At 42.1% G+C, this 17,500-nt stretch overlaps 2 protein-coding genes across 2 annotated transcripts; both read left to right on the top strand.

The window, feature by feature from the left end:
* Nucleotides 1-3,202: 3,202 nt before the first annotated feature.
* LOC137995407 (uncharacterized) lies at nucleotides 3,203-3,934 on the top strand. Its single transcript, XM_068840967.1, has one exon. It carries the CDS (start codon nucleotides 3,203-3,205, stop codon nucleotides 3,932-3,934), a length of 732 nt encoding a protein of 243 aa, XP_068697068.1.
* Nucleotides 3,935-5,648: 1,714 nt separating this feature from the next.
* LOC137995406 (uncharacterized) lies at nucleotides 5,649-7,067 on the top strand. The gene has a single exon (XM_068840965.1). The coding sequence runs from the start codon at nucleotides 5,649-5,651 to the stop codon at nucleotides 7,065-7,067; it is 1,419 nt and encodes a 472-aa protein (XP_068697066.1).
* Nucleotides 7,068-17,500: the final 10,433 nt, after the last annotated feature.

The following is a 17,500-nucleotide window of genomic DNA, read 5'->3' as shown; positions in this document are numbered from 1 at the left end:
AAAAATTTCATCGTATAAATGTTGTATTCATTATTCCACTGACATGGCTGTGTTATTAATTAGTCCTGATTTTCCAAACCCAAATATTAATTATTCAAATTTCATTTAATGTCGTTATTCATTATTCATTGTTCAGCTTCCACCCCCGATATTGATCTTAATGTAGGAACTACCACACTGAAATGTTTGGGGGTACTTATTGACCAAGACTGGCAGTGGAATTCTCATATTGACTAACTTTCACGGAAAGTTGCTAAATATGTTAGGATTATTCACAAAGTTCGTTCCTATCTTACCTTGAATATTTTAAAATGGTTATATTATAGTTTATTTATTCACATCTGTCGTACTGCACGGTCTCATGGGGAAGTACCAACCAGACTACATTAAATTGTTTACTACTGCTACAAAAAAAAATTAACGTTTAAGGTACTCACAGGTGGGCAACGCAGTATTCCTTAAAATTGATGGTGCTAATTTTGCCTCCAAGAAGATAGCTAAACGGGAATACAGTTAAAACAACGTGACTCAGTTTTTAGGAAGGATATAACCAGATCGACTACGTTTAGTGTCTAGCTAAAGACCTATCATTTATAATAGAGATCAGCAATAAAGCGGAAAAACTTAGTATATATTGACAAGTGGTAAAATGTCGCTGAAAAATTACCCAGCTGCCAAGTCAACACAATTTTAATATCTGGTAGCTTTGCGGGAAAAATTTCCATGACCTTCCAACAAACATCTTTAATTTTCACAGCAAACAAGGGAAACGAATATCTTTTTTATAGTCGAGGGCATCGCATTGCCTGTCTTGCCACGCTTAGCATTGCAAGGAGTGACTGAGAGTGCATACCAAACAAATAATAGGTACCATATGTCGTAGGTGGGTTATGCCTTCCGCTCTTTCATGACGTCATAAGAACACTTGCTCTTTTTTTTTTTTTTGAGCGAGTTGAGTTTTGAGCGTCAAGTGATAACCATCTAGCCTTGAGTTTATAATACAGTCCCGTGGTGTGATATAACGAACCAGTGCGATAAGAATGTCATTTGAGCACATTTTTGGTCCCTTTCGAGCCGGATGTGGAGTTAATTCTTGTGGAAATACGGCGAGTCTTGTGAGTAATGTGAAGACAGGAGCCAAACGTCTTTACAGTAATTGTACGCGAAGTGTCAACAACGACAACCTTCATCTTGTGTATTTAACCCGTTGGAAATTCGTCGACAAACACCGCTCTTATTTACGTCCAAAGAGTCTATGGCACCATCCAAGTCAAGTAAGAGTTTAATTTCGAGAAAGAAATTACGAGATGAGAAGCTCGCACTTGAGCTAAAAATAGCCGAGGAAATATGAGAGGAGGAAACCAGTGACTACTCCTTAGGACAGTGAGGTTACCTCAAGCCGGATGCTGGAGGTGCATCAGCAGTATAGTTATTCTGTTTGTTCAGGTTGTGAAGCTGGTGGTAGTGCTTTAGTTGAGGTATTACCGGTGGTTGTGTTTGGGGAGAACGGTGAACAGCGGGTAATGGCCCTGCGTGACTCGGGTTGTAATACTATCCTTATGAATGAGAGCTTGCCGGGGACATTGGGACTCAAAGGCAAAGAGATGGATCTTGAAATTCAGGGCGTCAATTCTTAGAGAGTGATCACTTCTAAACATATCAAGAAGTGTCATGTTGAGCGAGTTGGGAAAGAGGAAGTCAGGTACCTATTAGTAGACGGGAAGACAGTGCCAAACCTGACTGGTCCCTATCAGAGGCTGAAGTGGTCAAAAATCAAGTACCAGTCTAGCCACCTGAAAGGCTTAGATACTGCTAACACCGATCCGGGCCCAGTGAAGCTTATTAATTGGAACTAACAACTCAAACCTAATTCTACCTAAAAGAATTGTGAAGTCCTCTGAATATTCAGGCGACAATAGAGTACCTTATGGTGTTGAGACCCCACTTGGCTGGGCAGTAACAAACTGGTTGCCAGGTGATCAGAAAGTGTCATCGCCTTACAATGCATATTCAAGGTGTATGAAAGATGTGTAGATGAGGATGAAGATTTAAGACGGCTGGGCGTTTCTCAGGCAGAAATTGAAACCTTGGGAGTGTTGAAGGTAGAAAAATCCAACCCGTTCAATCGAGGAAAAGCGAGCACTTGCTCTCATGCAGCGGACAACAGTGAAGATTGAGGGAGAAGATGCATACGTGTCTGGACTGTTGTGGAGAGAGGAGCATCCAATTCTACCGAACAACTATGATATGGCTGAGCGACGGTTAAAATCCTTGGAGAAGAAGTTTGAGAATAACCCATAGATGAAGCAGAAATATGCAGAGTCCATCAGGGATGGTGTTGAGAAGGGCTACGTCAAGAAACTTAGCGAAGCTGAGCGAAAGCAAAGTGATTTAGTACTTACCACATCGGTATGTCATCAACCCCAAGAAACTCGTTTGCCTTAGACGAGTGTATGATGCATCAGTGAAATTTATGGGCCAAAGTCTGAACGATAATATTTTCACGGGACCAAACCGTATTTCTTCCTTGTTTGGAATTCTGCTCAGATTCTGTGAGGAAGAATTTCCATGGCTGCGGATGTGAAGGAGATGTACCATATGCTTCGCCTACCAGATTGAGATAAACCGTCGATGACGTTCTTATGGAGAGGATCAGCAGAAGAGGAACCGAGAGTGTACCAGTTCGAAAAAACAGTGTTTGGAGAAGTTTCAGCGCCATCCAGAGCGAACTAAACAATGAGGCGCAAGGCAGATGAGAAAGGGGGAGATCTTCCCTTGGGTGTAAAAGCCGTTTTACACCCAAGGGAAGATCTCCCCCTTTCTCATCTGCCTTGCGCCTCATTGTTTAGTTCGCTCTGGATGGCGCTGAAACTTCTCCAAACTCTGTTTTTTCGAACTGGTACACTCTCGGTTCCTCTGTATGGAGGCAGTGTGGCCCAGGGGTTAGGGCGATTGCCTTGAGATCCGGAGATCCCGGGTTCAAGACCCGCTCTGACCACTCAATGAATTTGTTCCTGGTAGTCCCTGGTTCAACTTCCCCGCTGCACTTGTAAATAGCCAACTGGTTTGCCTCCGGCCAGTTGGGATTCTTAACAGTTGTTGTTGTTGTGTTCTGTTGTTCCGTTGATTGTTTCATTGGCCCTGAAAAGCCCCTATGCGGAGCGGTCAATTAAGTATGTATTGTATTTTCAATCATTTCTACATGAATGATGGCCTGCCATCTACTAACTCGCGAGAAAAAGCGATTAAGATGCGCAAGCAAATGACTGAGTTGCTGCGTCGTGGGGGGTTCCGCCTTCACAAGTGGATGACAAATGACGAAGAAGTTTTGCAAACTATCCTAGCGCAGGACAGATCTCCACGATTCCTTGGGTTGAGTGAGAATAAGCTGCCGACAGACAGAGCTTTAGGTATCATATGGGATGGTGAGGAAGATATGTTGGAGTTTATTGGGTTAAGTGGAGATGCTGGCACTATGAGGAGGAAAATACTTGGCCAAGCGTTCTCAGTTTGGAATCCTCTAGTGTTCGTGCTCCCTTTTACAATTAGAAGTAAGATCATCTTGCAGAATTTAAATCACATGAAGTATAGCTGGGATGACGGCTTGAGGGAAGCTGATCTTCGAGAATGGCGCGAGTGGCACAGTGAAGCAGCAGCACTTGATGAGATCAAGATTCCCAGAGCCTTCCTTGGTCAAAGTAAAGGTGTGAGAGAAAACTCCTTACGCGTGTTTTGTGATTCTAGTAAGGATGCCTATGGTGCATGCGCTTATTTGAGGCGAGAATTTGAGGATACCACCGTGGAATGTAGACTGGTAGGTGGGAAAGGACGAGTTGCATCCCTGAAGATTCAGTCGATCTGCAGGCTCGAGCTCATGGGAGCGCTTTTAGCAGCACGTCTAGCTGAGACTCTAGCAACGGAGTTGACGATGTAGATAGAGAAGATAACCTTTTTGAGTGATTCTACTACAGTTCTACATTGGATAGGCCAGACCAGTTCCAATTACAAAACGTTCGTGGGCAACCGGGTGTCTGAGATTCACAAAATTATGAGTGAGCTGGAGTCCACACTAAGGGCGGGCACGGTTTACTGGAAATATGTTCCGACAGAGTACAACCCTGCTGATGACATCACCCGAGGATTACGCCCAGCTCAGCTCAACATGAGTCACCACTTCTATCGTGGACCTGAGTTTCTATATATGTCAGTTAATGTTCGGCCAGAGAGTAAGATTGAGGTACCTCAAAGAGAATTTGAAGAGGGTGAAAGAAAAGCAAGATGGGTTGGAGTATTGCACGAGTGTGAAGTCTTGTTGGGCTGGAAGAGATATTCATCACTGGCGAGAATGAGAAGTGTTGTTGCATACGTGAAAAGGTTTTTAAACAACACGAGAACAAAGAAGGAAGAGCGTCTGACTGGACCACTTACAGTACCGGAGCTGAGATCTGCTCATCAGAATTACCTAGTGAAGAGGGCACACAAGCTGAATCATTTGGCGAGGAGGTGGAGCTCTTAGAGAAGGGTCGAGAGATCCATAAACGGAACAGAATCAAGGCCCTTGACCCGAGATTGGAAGATGAATATTTGGTTGTAAGTGGAAGGCTACAGAAACCCCAGGCCATACCATACCGTGCCAACAACCCAAGATCATTGACTCAGGTCATGAGCTTGCACAGCTAATCATTGATGAAATGCATCGTTCTTTTTACCATCCGCCGACAGAGTACCTGTTGAATCAAATTAGACAAGAGTATTGGATCATGCATGGTCGACAGGCTGTTCGTAGTGCAATGTTTAAGTGCAATTATTGTTACCGCCAGTCAGTGAAGCCCCTTGAGCAGAAAATGGGAAACCTACCTGAATGTAGACCTGAAGTAGGAAAGTAGGATTCTGGAACACTGGAGTCACACATGTCCAATATACATGAACTGAGTCGGGTCGTCAATTGCTGTTGACGGCCCGACTCACCGGATGTCGATCGGGTCGTGAAGTTTAAAAAGGAAGTAAGATTTACTGCCGGAAGTCAAACTGCCTGGGGCAGCTTTAAATATCTCGACGGATCGTGACGAACCGACCAGGTCGTGACGACCCGTCATTTGAAAAGTCGACCCGACTTTTGGAAGTGTCAGGTGGTGAGAGAAAGAAAAACTTCGATGAACAAAGGAGGCTGTGCTGCTCAAAAATGTTGTATGCTTCGTTCTCAAAGAGTAGCGACTAAAATATCGATATACGCGTAGAAAATTATAACCAGCATTCACAAATGTTGCGAATATGTGTCCTTGATACCCTGACAACATGCTCTTCAGAAATTTGTATAATGGCTGCCACGCGTTTTTTCGCTCCTGCTTTATTCGCAGCTTTGGGTGTACTTTTGATGACTAAATGGTTGGATTTTAACGAAGGAAAGCTACTAAGGCCACAAAGAATATCTAGCTATTTTATTGGCAAGACTCCGGCGAAAAATGATGATTTTCATCGTGTTGGAGCCGTTTGGCAATGCTTCGTACGAGCGAGGAGGAAAAAGTCTATTGATAATAATTACCAACGTGGTTCTTCAGTGTTTTTCCACTTATTGCTCTTACTGGGAGGAGATATTGAAGTAAACCCTGGTCAGTGGTATATGTTCGAAGCCTGTAAAGTCAAACCAAATGGGGATTCAGTGCGACGAGTGCGAGCAATGGTTTCACGTGAGGTCTGATTGTTGCGACTTATCGCATGAGATGTACGAGATCCTAGTAAACTCGTCCTGCTCCTGGATTTGCCCTCTCTGCGGATTGCCTAATTTCTCAGACTCTTTTTTCGATAATTCATTGCATTCCTTGTGCTCGTCAAATAGTTTTGACCAACTAAATAGTTGCGACGCCGAAGTTCCTCCAGTACAAGCAAATTGTAAACAAACGTCGACAAAGGCGTCGCGCCATTTTAAACCAAACTCTAAACCAAGGAAATTGACATGTCTGGTCATAAATTGCCGGAGCTTAAAGAACAAGATTGCAGACATCGCAGCTGTAATTGATGTACACAAACCCGATGTAATTCTTGGCAATGAGTCTTGGTTAAACCCAGAAATTACAAGCTCGGAGATCTTCCCGGAAGGTTATACTGTATTTAGAAAGGACAGAGCCGAAGGTCAAACCGGTGGTGGTGTTTTCCAAGCAATAAAAGGTGATATCATAGCTACGCATCGTGTTGATCTGGACACAGATTGCGAAATCATATGGAGCCAATGCCAAACGGCTGGAAGGCGGTCTAAATCACTCTTTCTTGCATCCTTTTATCGACCACATTCCCACGATGTTAAAAGTCTGGATGAACTGGACGCCTCTCTGCTCAAACTAGGTGATAAACTCCACAAACATGATATGATTGTCGCGGGCGATTTTAATGCTCCAAATATCTCATGGGATAATCTCGAGGTTCCAACAAATCCTTCTTCTTCTTCCAGGAAATTGATTGAGCTGACTCAAGAATATAATTTAATGCAGTTCGTAAAGGAACCAACTAGGCGGCAAGGCAACTCAAGTAAGACCTTAGACCTTGTCTTATCAAATAGCCCAGATATCATTTGTAATGTAAGTGTAGAACCAGGAATTAGCGATCATGACATAGTGTTGTTTACCCTGAAGCTATCCTGCCACAAAAAACGGCATGTCAAGCGGAAAATTTACATCAGAAAGCGGCTTGACAACGAGCGTATTAAATTGAAATTAAAAACACTTGCTGAAAAGCTCAACACTCAGTATGATAACAACTCGGTGGAAGCGAAGTGGAATGATTTTGAAAACAGTGTTCGCAACATTATGGACTCTTGTATCCCGTATAAGATGACAAGTTCAAGATACAATTTACCTTGGTTCAATCGCTCGCTTCGACGACAATCCAGGGCAATACAAAGACTATATAACAAGGCAAAGAAAACAGGATCTGAAAATCATTGGAATAAGTTTTTTGCCGCCAGGAAACACATGCACAAGAATCTTAAGTTGGCAAGAGAGGAGTATATAAGTGGCCACCTCAGTGAGGCAATCAAGGTCAACCCAACCCGTTTTTGGTCCTACGTAAAGTAGCCTGCGAACGCAGACGTATTTCCGGCGGTCGTTTCTCTCCCCCGAAAAGTAACGTCTGCGAAACCGAGCTGCAAAACGATTTCCGTGACGTAAGATCTTTTGTTAGGTTTTTGACCAATCAAATTGTATGATAGAAGCAAGCTCGAGTTACTCTTGCGCGACTTCGCGCAATTGCGTGTCTGAAATACAAGCCATACAAGTAAGATTCTCAGTTGTGGAGCGTGATTATGAGTGATATAAACAACCATGAACGAAACTCCCAAGAAGAGATCTCACGATTGTGAATGCTGCATTTTTTGTAGAGGGAATTTCTCGGCGGCTAAGGAGAAGATACGTGTGTTTGGTAAAAGCAATGTTGACATATGTTCTTTGGTATATCGTGCCATAAACGTTGATCTTTCTGTTTACGTCGACTGTGGAAAGCTGGCCATTTGTCGCACGCAGTGCTACAATCGTATTGTGCGATTCAATGATTCCCTGCAAAAGGTTGACGAAATTAGCGAAGAAATTAGGGGATATTTTGGCGGTAGTGTTTCCCTTCGTGTAAAAAGGATGGCGAAAGACAATTGCAAGACATTACGCATCATTGATCAAGTTACATGTAGCTTATATCAATTGTTTATTGTAGAATTTCATTATTATATGATACATGTTCAATCTGCACTGATCGTAGTTAACAAAAGCTAGTCGAGGCGAGCAGTGGTTACACGTGTATAAAAGAGAGAACAAGTAGAGAAAGCTACGGTATTCAGTTGTGTTTCACCGACAAGACATTTTAGAACGAACAGGTATACAAATAACTAGTGTACAAAGCATGCAGTCAAATAAAACAAGTAAATATCTAAAATCAATAGAAAGTGCAAATATCAGAAGCCAGATTATTAAGTATTTTTGTTATTAAGACAGATAAATCAATACAGTCATTTTCTTCTGAAAGTCTTTGGAGTAGGATACTGTGGTTTTTAATTTTAAAATTGTTTTTGGATAGATGGCGAATTTCACGAGGTAAACTATTCCAAATTTTTACACCATATATTGAAAATGATTTAATTTGTTTGTCAATTCTTGAGGGTTTAACAAAATAGTCACCTCTAGAAGATGATTTTGTTTTATATGAATAAATGCTTGCTTAAGAAATCAATAAATCAGCATTATTTGGAGTCGATAAATTGCTAGATATGTCATGCATCAGAACAGCTGCAACTGATTTACGAGAATGGGGGACTGCACGGAGACGTACTAGAGACTTTAACACTTATCAGTGACAAATAACATGAGCCTCGTCGACAGTAACTGCTCTGACAGATTTCCGGTACAACTCGCTCATTGCCATTTTCCTCCATGTTTCGTATCCAAGCCATAGTTCAGGTGATCCGAAGACCATTGAATATTCCCCATTCTTTACTTCTTTCGTTTGTTTTACGGTGGCTATTTCAGCCAAAGATACGGCAGTGATTCCCAGGGAATTTAGCCGCAACATCTTTTATCAGGCTGTTAAGCGGAGAAATCACGACGATGATATTTAATATTCTCGTCAGTTGACTGCAAGCACGAGTAAACCAACGGCAAAGCGTGGTAAATCAACGACTTTCCAAAACCCGTTGGAAGATTTACAAAAATATCCTTCTTCTCTTAAACAATGTATTTGATGGACTCCTCCTGGTGCGTATTCAAACTGTCAACTCCAAAAACATTGCAAACCTGGTTGAACGCGTCGTTGAACGCTTCTTCCAGTGTGTCCGCCATTTTTTCTCCACGAGAATACGTGGTTATACCGCGCACGAATCCTGCGAGTTAGTTCTGGATTTTTTAGAGCTAAACGCTGATTGGTGAATAATTCTTACGTCACAGAAATCGTTTTGCAGCTCGGTTTCGCAGACGTTACTTTTCGGGGGAGAGAAACGACCGCCGGAAATACGTTTGCGTTCGCAGGCTATACGTAAAGCGGCTTAAACAGGAAAATCCAGGGATAGCAGATTTTGAAGTCGATGGCAAAGTCATAAGTGATGGTCGTCTTAAATCAGAAATTTTAAACAGCCAATTTCAAGTGTGTTTACTAAGGAGGACCTTGAAAATATTCCAGAAATGGGCTCTGATCCTACTCCTGGGTTGGGGTCTTTAATTATTTCAGAGCAAGGAGTCTTAAAACAGCCGTCTTCATTAAATCCAAACAAGGCCAGTGGTCCAGACCAGCTTCCACCCTGGTTTCTTAAAACGTTTGCTACAGACATTGCTCCAATACTGACTGACGTCTTTCAAGACTCGATAGACAGTGGCACTGTACCCCGCAGGTGGAAGGAGGCAAATGTGTGTGCAGTTTTTAAAAAGGGAAAGAAATCCGACTCTGCTAATTATAGATCTATTTCCCTTACTTGTGTTGTAACGAAGATCCTCGAGCATATCGTCCACAGCTTTATTATGAAACATCTAAACCACCATAACATCTTAACTGACTGTCAGCGTGGTTTTAGGGCAAAGAGATCCACAGAGATGCAGCTAATTCTTACCTTACACGACATGGCAAAGACTATCCAGAGCTCATCTATCCATGCGGCCGTTTTGGACTTCGCCAAAGCTTTCGATAAGGTCCCTCATAGGCGACTCCTAAGGAAGCTGCAGTACTATGGAATCCAAGGCTCGCTCCTAAACTGGTTAGAGTCGTTTCTTACGCAACGTTTTCAATCAGTTGTTTGTGAAGGCCAGACATCAAGTCAATGTCCGGTGACTTCTGGCGTACCCCAGGGTACAGTCCTCGGTCCTCAGTCCTTTGCTTTTTTTATTATACATAAACGACTTACCAGATACCGTGCAATCATCAGTTAGGCTCTTTGCGGACGATGCTTTACTTTACGGCATTGTCGCTAGCGATGCGGACTGTGACCTTCTTCAAGCTGACCTACGCAGGTTAGAATCCTGGCAGTATCACTGGCAAATGGAGTTCAATCCTTCCAAATGTAAAATTGTTACCATCTCACATAAGAAAAACCCACCCCAGAGAAAATATGTCTTCTGTGGTATAGAGCTGGAACAGGTTGATACCTTCCCATACCTTGGGGTCACCATCAGTAACAAGCTCAAGTGGTCAGCCCATGTTTCTATAACAGCAGCTAAAGCAAGCAAATCACTGGGTACAATACAACGCAACCTTTGGAATTGCCCAAAGAAAGTAAAAGAAATTGCATATACATCCCTAGTACGACCGAAGCTGGAATATGCAAGTGCGGCTTGGGACCCGTTTTTAAAGAAAGATATCAGTGCTCTGGAAATGGTTCAACGTAAAGCAGCACGGTTTTGCTCACAGAATTATGATAGATATGCTAGTGTTACGGACATGATTAAAGACTTAGGGTGGGCCACGCTGGAAACGAGAAGAAGGCAGGCTAGATTAACGCTTATGTATAAACTAACTCATGGTCTTATTGATATCGATACCCGAAAATATTTGATTCAACATCCTGAGAGTCGCACGAGAGGAACCCATCAATTTAAATTTCGCGTGCCATATGCAAATAAAGACGTTTTTAAATTTTCGTCTTTTCCAAAAACTATAACGGACTGGAACTGCCTCCCTGAGGCTATTGTTTCATCCTCCTCCTTAGAAACCTTCAAATGTAGGTTAACAGCTTTTATTAAATAATAGTTATATTTAGTTTAATATAGTTTTCTTTATTTAAATTTTTAAATCATCATTTTATATATTGATATTTGTTTTTTTATGGTTGGTGTGATAACCGAACGGTTCTTACCGACCCAATACATGTAAATGTAAATGTTACTGATGAAATGATATATGAAATGGATCATATATGAACTGCGGATATGAAATCAAGTGAAGCTATGATCCTCGCAGTTATAAACGCAATAGACCCCATTCACGATGGCCGCCATGTTGGATTTGCTATTACCATGCAAATTAGCAACAAACTTGTGAGGGGGCAAACAACACAAGTACGAGAGGTTATAACGAACAGGTCTACACTAATTTCCATCCCTCAAACTGACATTGGACATTTCTTAACAATTACACTACGCAATATCACATGTCAATTGACAAGCTTACCGCTCTAAAAGGCGACCTGACATTTCCAAAAGTCGGGTCGACTTTTCACGTGACGGTTCGTCACGAACTAGACGGGTCGTCACGACCCGTCAACATTTTCAGCCGGCCTCACCGCCTCCAGTATCTTCACAATTACACGATTTTTTTCTAAGTCCCTCACCACCTGACATTTCCAAAAGTCGGGTTGACTTTTCACATGACGGCTCGTCTTGGACTAGACGGGTCGTCACGAACCGTCACCATTTTCAGAATGTTCCTCGAACCTTCTTTCAAATAGCAACTTACTGTTACTTTACTTCCGCCAACACCACGACCCGACTTCCGCTTGACGGGTCGTCTTCACCAAAAAGTCGACCCGACTAAGTTCGTGTGTATTGGACAACCCTCCTGGAGTTGACTTTTTGGACCAATGCTAGTTAATGAGAAGCGTAGCGAGATCAAAGTTTATGGCTGTTTGTTTGCATGAGTACAAGAGCTTGCCATCTTGAGTTGGTCGATGATCTTTCAACAGATCATTTCATTATGGCATTGAAAAGATTCATAGCACGACGCCCTCTGGACGACCTCAAAAAATGTTCAGTGATAATGGTACAAACTTTGTTTGAGCCAACAACGAGTTGCGAAAATGTCTCAAGCAACTGGATGAGCAGAGAATACAGAACTTTTGTGCACCAAAAGAGATTGATTAAAACTTTCAGCCACCGAGTGCTCCACACTTTGGTAGTGCGTGGGAAAGAGTCGTACAGTACACGAAGAAAACGCTGAAAGCGGTGCCGAAAGATAGAGTCGTCCATAAAGAAGCACTGAGGGCCTCTCTGGTTGAGACACATGGAATTCTCAACAGTCGACCAATCACCCATGTATCTTCTGACGCAGGAGATATTGAAGCACTCACCTTCCAAATCACTTATTGCTTCTGCGTGAAAAACCCGAGTTATGAAGATGCCGTTGTTACTGGTAGAGAGGTTAACTCCACAAAGCTGTGGCTGCAGTCCCAAGCCCGAGCAAATTTCTTCTGGAGACGTTTCACCAAAGAGTATCTTAATAGCCTGACAGAGAGGAAGAGGTGGAAAGAGAACACACAGAATCTGAAAGTGGGAGAAGTTGTACTTGTATCTGAACCGAATCAGCAACGTGGCATTTGGCCGTTGGGCAGGGTCGTGTCTACTCATCCTGGACAAGATGGAAGAGTCTGTGCGGTTACCGTCCCTACTCGAAATGGAGAATTCAAAAGACCAATAACAAAACTTTGCTTATTAGAAGAGGCGGAAGTTTAGATTTATTTCTGTAATCGTCTCGACATAGTGTCTCCACTAAGAACCCGTCGTGTTTTTTTACTTTTTTTGAGAGAGTTGAGTTTTGAGCGTCAAGTAATAATCATCTTACTAGCTTTGAGTTTATAATACAGTCCTGTGGTGTGATATAACGAACCAGTGCAATACGAATGTCATTTGAGCACATGGGCGAAATTAAGGCAACTATCAATAAGTTCTGTTTGCATTCTACTTTTTTTCGTTTTATTTAGGTCTTTTGTGTATTTAAAGTCAGGTGTAAAGGTCCTGTGTTGCACATGTCATGAGACTCGGTATGAATGAGCTATTTCTCGAGCGCCTTTTTTCAATCCCGTTTATAAAAGGCTCAAGATAAATTTATTAGATGGAAAACTAGTTGCTTGGCAAAGGGCAAAAGGACAAATAAAAAATCAGAGTCTTCTGCCGGATTCGCACCAACGATCTCCGTAACACCGCTTGGATGCTCTACCCATTGAGATATTAGAACTCCACTGGAGTTCGGTAGTTTTTCTAGGTCCTGAATGGACAATGTGTCCCGCTGGCTCTAGAAAGTATACCTACAAGTTTTCAAATACGACTATTGATATTTAAAGGGGCTGTGTTACGAATAAAGCCAGATTCAGCTATTGGGAGCTGGCAACCAAATCATGTGTAACAAACTGAAAACAACTACTTTAAACGTTGAAGAAAAGTTTGAATAGCTTGAACAGCAAAAACAGAAGGAGTCAGGGATGGGCAAAATTAAAGTAGTTTAAAAATGGATTTCAATTGAGGTCTTGAAAACTATTCAGCCTGGCAGTCTTTCAAAGTTTATCTCTGTTGTTTGTAACAGAAATGCTGTGTGAACGACATACATTTTTTTTGTCACGAAGCTTTAATTTGTGTCGTTTAAAAGTAATTTCTGGGTTAACGTTAAGTTGCGTAGCGAGTAGGAGTGAGTAATTGTTAAAAGTACACAAAATGAACTGCACTGCCGTGACATAGCCTCTTTAAGGCGCAATAGTATGTCCCGCCGACAAGCGAGACAAATTGTCCATTCAGGACCTAGATAAACTACCTAGAACTCAAGGAGATCTAGTAGCTCAATGGGTAGGGGCATCCGGCCGGTGTTAGGGCGGTCGTATGTTCGAATCCTGCCTAGGAGAAGCCTAGGGCTAATTTCCCATCCTTCCCAGGGGTACATTGCACCTTAAAGCGAATGTCTGGAAATATCCAGCAACCGGCGGTCACAGCCAAAATTTATTTTTTGCTAAGATTTGGTTTGTTGATGGGTATCACTGTCTAAACAAATGTGATATCGTTTGTTTTTTGAATTACCGCCTGAATTTTGAAAAAAAGGTCGAAAATCTATTCAGGCTGTTAGCGGCCTCGATTACGCACAAAATCGAAGCCAAATTGGTAGCTCCCAAAATTTGTACCGCATGCGAACAGGGAATAAAGGTATTGAAACTCTCTTGTAATGTATTGATTAAAGAGACCTTTTAAACCTATTTTACAGCAAACTGAGTCCTGAAAATGATCTGGGAGGGAAGTAGTCAAAATTAAAGATGCATTTTGTACTTTTGGCCTCCTCGCAAAATGTGATTTTACTCTGGGAACACTATGAGGAGGATTTTAACCATGTGGCACAAGCTCGCTCTGTCTGTAATCCCACCTGTAAAGAGACAACATGTTATTCTAAGACATGTGCCAAATTTGTCCAGGGTAATTCTATCTACGCTTCGTACGACCGAAGTAAAGTTTAAGAAAATCTTCTATTTACCGCGGCTTTAGTAAACATCTGTTTTGGTCCAGACATTTTCCCACCGCATGAACTAAATTCACGTAATAACAAACGGCCGTATACCTTTCTTTAGTGTCTTTGCAAAACATCTTGTGCGTTTGTAGGAATACTGATTCCAAAAAAATAGGCTGTGGCGACTTCGGTAGAAATCCGTTGACCTGTATTCACGGTAATGCAGAATGCAATTCCCGCCAAGTCGGACTCATTATACAAAGCCGACAGTTAAACATCTTCTTCCCAGTAATCCAAAGAAAAAAAAAACAGGTTTTAAAAAGTTTTCGTAAGTCTGCATCGTCATTTTCTATGTTCATTTTGGCTTGTTTGTTAGTGTTATGAATGTAACAAATGATATTCCGGAAATTACTTCATTGCGTGACACAGCGATATGCGAACAATTATTACTTCCTTGGAAGAATTTCCCGATATCGATACATTAAACATTTCCTGTAATCTACTCAGGTCGATAAACGTCTCCTCGGTTTTTTGACGGTTTTTTTTAGTTTCTTGAGCGGTATTTTTTTTACCTTGGAATAAAAGTTCTAAAGTCTGCAAATTGCTGCACGCTTGCGGTTTCACGTAACGCACGCTCGCGACTTGAAATTTGTTTGCTTTTTTAATATTAGCGTGGGAAGATCTTTAAAGAGAAAGTCTTTTTGGCAGTATTAAAGTTGCCGCGCTTTGAAGTTGTAAAGAACTGTGCTCTGGAACTATGAACAGTAATTGCTCATTTCTTAAAATTACAGGGGGGCGCTGTGGATTAGACGCAAAAGACAGAAATAGATCAGTAGCTTGTTTTCCTTTGCTTAGTTGTAATAGGGATATCAGCGCTCATAAATTAGCATTCGCGCTGAGTGACGTCGAGAATGAAGTGGACCTAATCTTGTCAAGGGCGTCCATTTTTTCTACTCCAGAAAACATAACTCAATTGGTGACATGTCCTGCACATCGTGGAGCGCTAGGTATCGGGTGGAGACGTTCAGCCAATGAGAGATGCAGAATACCCGTAATATTATCGAGACATAGTGATGACGTCCTCAAGAAGCCTAGAGCGGAGAGAGGACTCAGTAAAGCCGACTCGCAGCTCGTGCTGAAGGAAAGTGGTATTTTCCTTCGTGTGGGATCAGGTGAGATTGAAACGTACTGCTTTAATATTAATACTAAGTTGAGTTCTATAGTTGCGTTATTTCTTGAAGCGAGCATTTATTTTTCGTTCTCAATTATGGGGTGTACCTGTCAAGTAGGTTTATTGAATTAAATTAAAAACTGAGAGATGCAATCCATTATCAAATTTATTACCCTTCCTTGTTTTCCAGGGGTGTGCCCAAAATGCAGAAAAATGCTTTGTACTATGAAACCTAAGAGGGAGTTGGCGCCACAAGAAAGTGTGGAGTAGAGTGAGTTCTCGCTTTCACAGATAGGAAACTTGAGTCTGGTAAGTAGGTCACAACAGTGATCATCAGTAATCAGTGGCAACAACAGGTCAGCCAACAGAAATATATTAGTTATCCGCCTGAACGCATTTACTGTCCTCTTGTGGGAATGCCGTTAATAATTCCGTTATGGGTCAACTCGTCCATATCTTATCCATTAACCGCATTTTATATCTAGACAAGAGATCTGCCCAAGTGGCATAAGTCGTTTCAGATTGAATTTGGCAATTGGAGAGACAAGACACTGCGCAGCTAGATAAGAGCGTACAATCCAACGCAGCGTATGAAGAGCGCAGTAGGTAACTAAGTACCTTTATTTGGTCATAGAACGAGACAAGCACCACTACTTTCAGGTGTCCTATCGCTGAGAGCACCCCGGCAAGGTTCTATACTGCTGACTCCACATCCAGAACTCCAACAGAAAGCGCTCCAGATAAACCTCTCGACAAGCTAAATGCATTCTTGGGAAGTAGAGATATAAGTGCAGTGAGAAATGTTATGACCAGTCAGTGGGAGGATGCGAGTGAACGAACCAGGCGTCGCCATGTGCGCAAAGCACGACGGGCCATTACTGCCGCCCTCGATGAAATTGCCCCTAATCAGCAGCAACATTTGTGGAAGGCCATTGTTTCAAATCCTTTAGAGTCTCAAAACTCAAGTGAGGAGGAGGATGATGTCGACAATGTGTTGATGGAGGCATTGACGGAGAGCTACGCAAACGCTAATATAGATGGGACACAAAACGGCAAGTCTTGTCCATAATGGCAGACAAAGTCTCTTACCGCACCCTGTTGAAATGGATACCCAACTTATCAAGATATCGTTTTACTGTTGCTAGAAAGCACATCCTTACCCACGGCAGAGGAGGTCCAGACGTCTCTCAGCGACAAACAAGAATGGCAGTACCACAGGCAAAACTTGACCACTTTCTGGATTTTATTACAAGTCCACTAATTATTCAGGACCTGCCATTCGGTGAAAAAAGCATAAAGCTTTCGTCAAAAGAAGTTATAACAGTGCCGAATGTCGTCCGCCTCATGATACCAGAATCCATAGCAACACAATACCAAACATATCCTGAAGAATGTGGTCTTACGCCATTAAGTCGCAGTACATTGCTGAGAATCTTATCTGTGTGTTCTGTTCGCAAGTCCCTGCAAGGACTAGATTACATCAGTGCAACAGGTCAGTACGAACGTTTTTGCCTCCTTTTCTTGTCATTTCCCTTCTTTATGCATGGGGAATATGCTTCCATCCAGGAGGCGTGGCCTAGTTGTTATGTAGACCTTATGTAGTCCTTCTCATGACGTATTTGGAGATTGTTTAACGGTAAACCCGATTTTCACACTTATAAATAGCCAACAGATCGACCCCCTTCCTCTTGGAGTTCTTAGTAATGTTATGTTCTGTGTAAAACATTTCTTTACCCCTTCCTTATCGCACCCGAAAAACTGGACTCCTCACGGGGGAGTGGCAAATAAAATATTTAGTTATTTGTTCTGTATTATGATGCTAAGTAGTCGTGATCATCAACTATTAACAGGTGCCCAGGCTTTTGATGACTTGACTATGGCTTTGGAGACGCTGGGGGATGTAAAAGGCATGACGTGGGTGAAAGAGCAAACGGACCTACTCAAATCAACAAAACGTTTCCTCAAGAGTAATTATAAGGTAATGGTTTGTGCTTCAGTGCTGTCAATAGTGTTGTGTAGGATTTGAGATTGCTCTTGCACAGATTTTTTATGGAGTCAGTTTCTGAAACAAAAAAGTGCAGCTGGCATAATTAGCATTTTGTGGTTGTCAGTGGAGCAACCTCGATCCCAAAGTCTTTCTCTGTTTCAGCAGTTGCTATGTAGCTTTGAAGATGA

Source organism: Montipora foliosa, chromosome 3 (assembly GCF_036669935.1).
Source record: "Montipora foliosa isolate CH-2021 chromosome 3, ASM3666993v2, whole genome shotgun sequence".
NCBI lineage: Eukaryota > Metazoa > Cnidaria > Anthozoa > Scleractinia > Acroporidae > Montipora > Montipora foliosa.
Note: the sequence above shows the minus strand (reverse complement) of the source record. Positions and strands in the feature narration are given on the sequence as shown.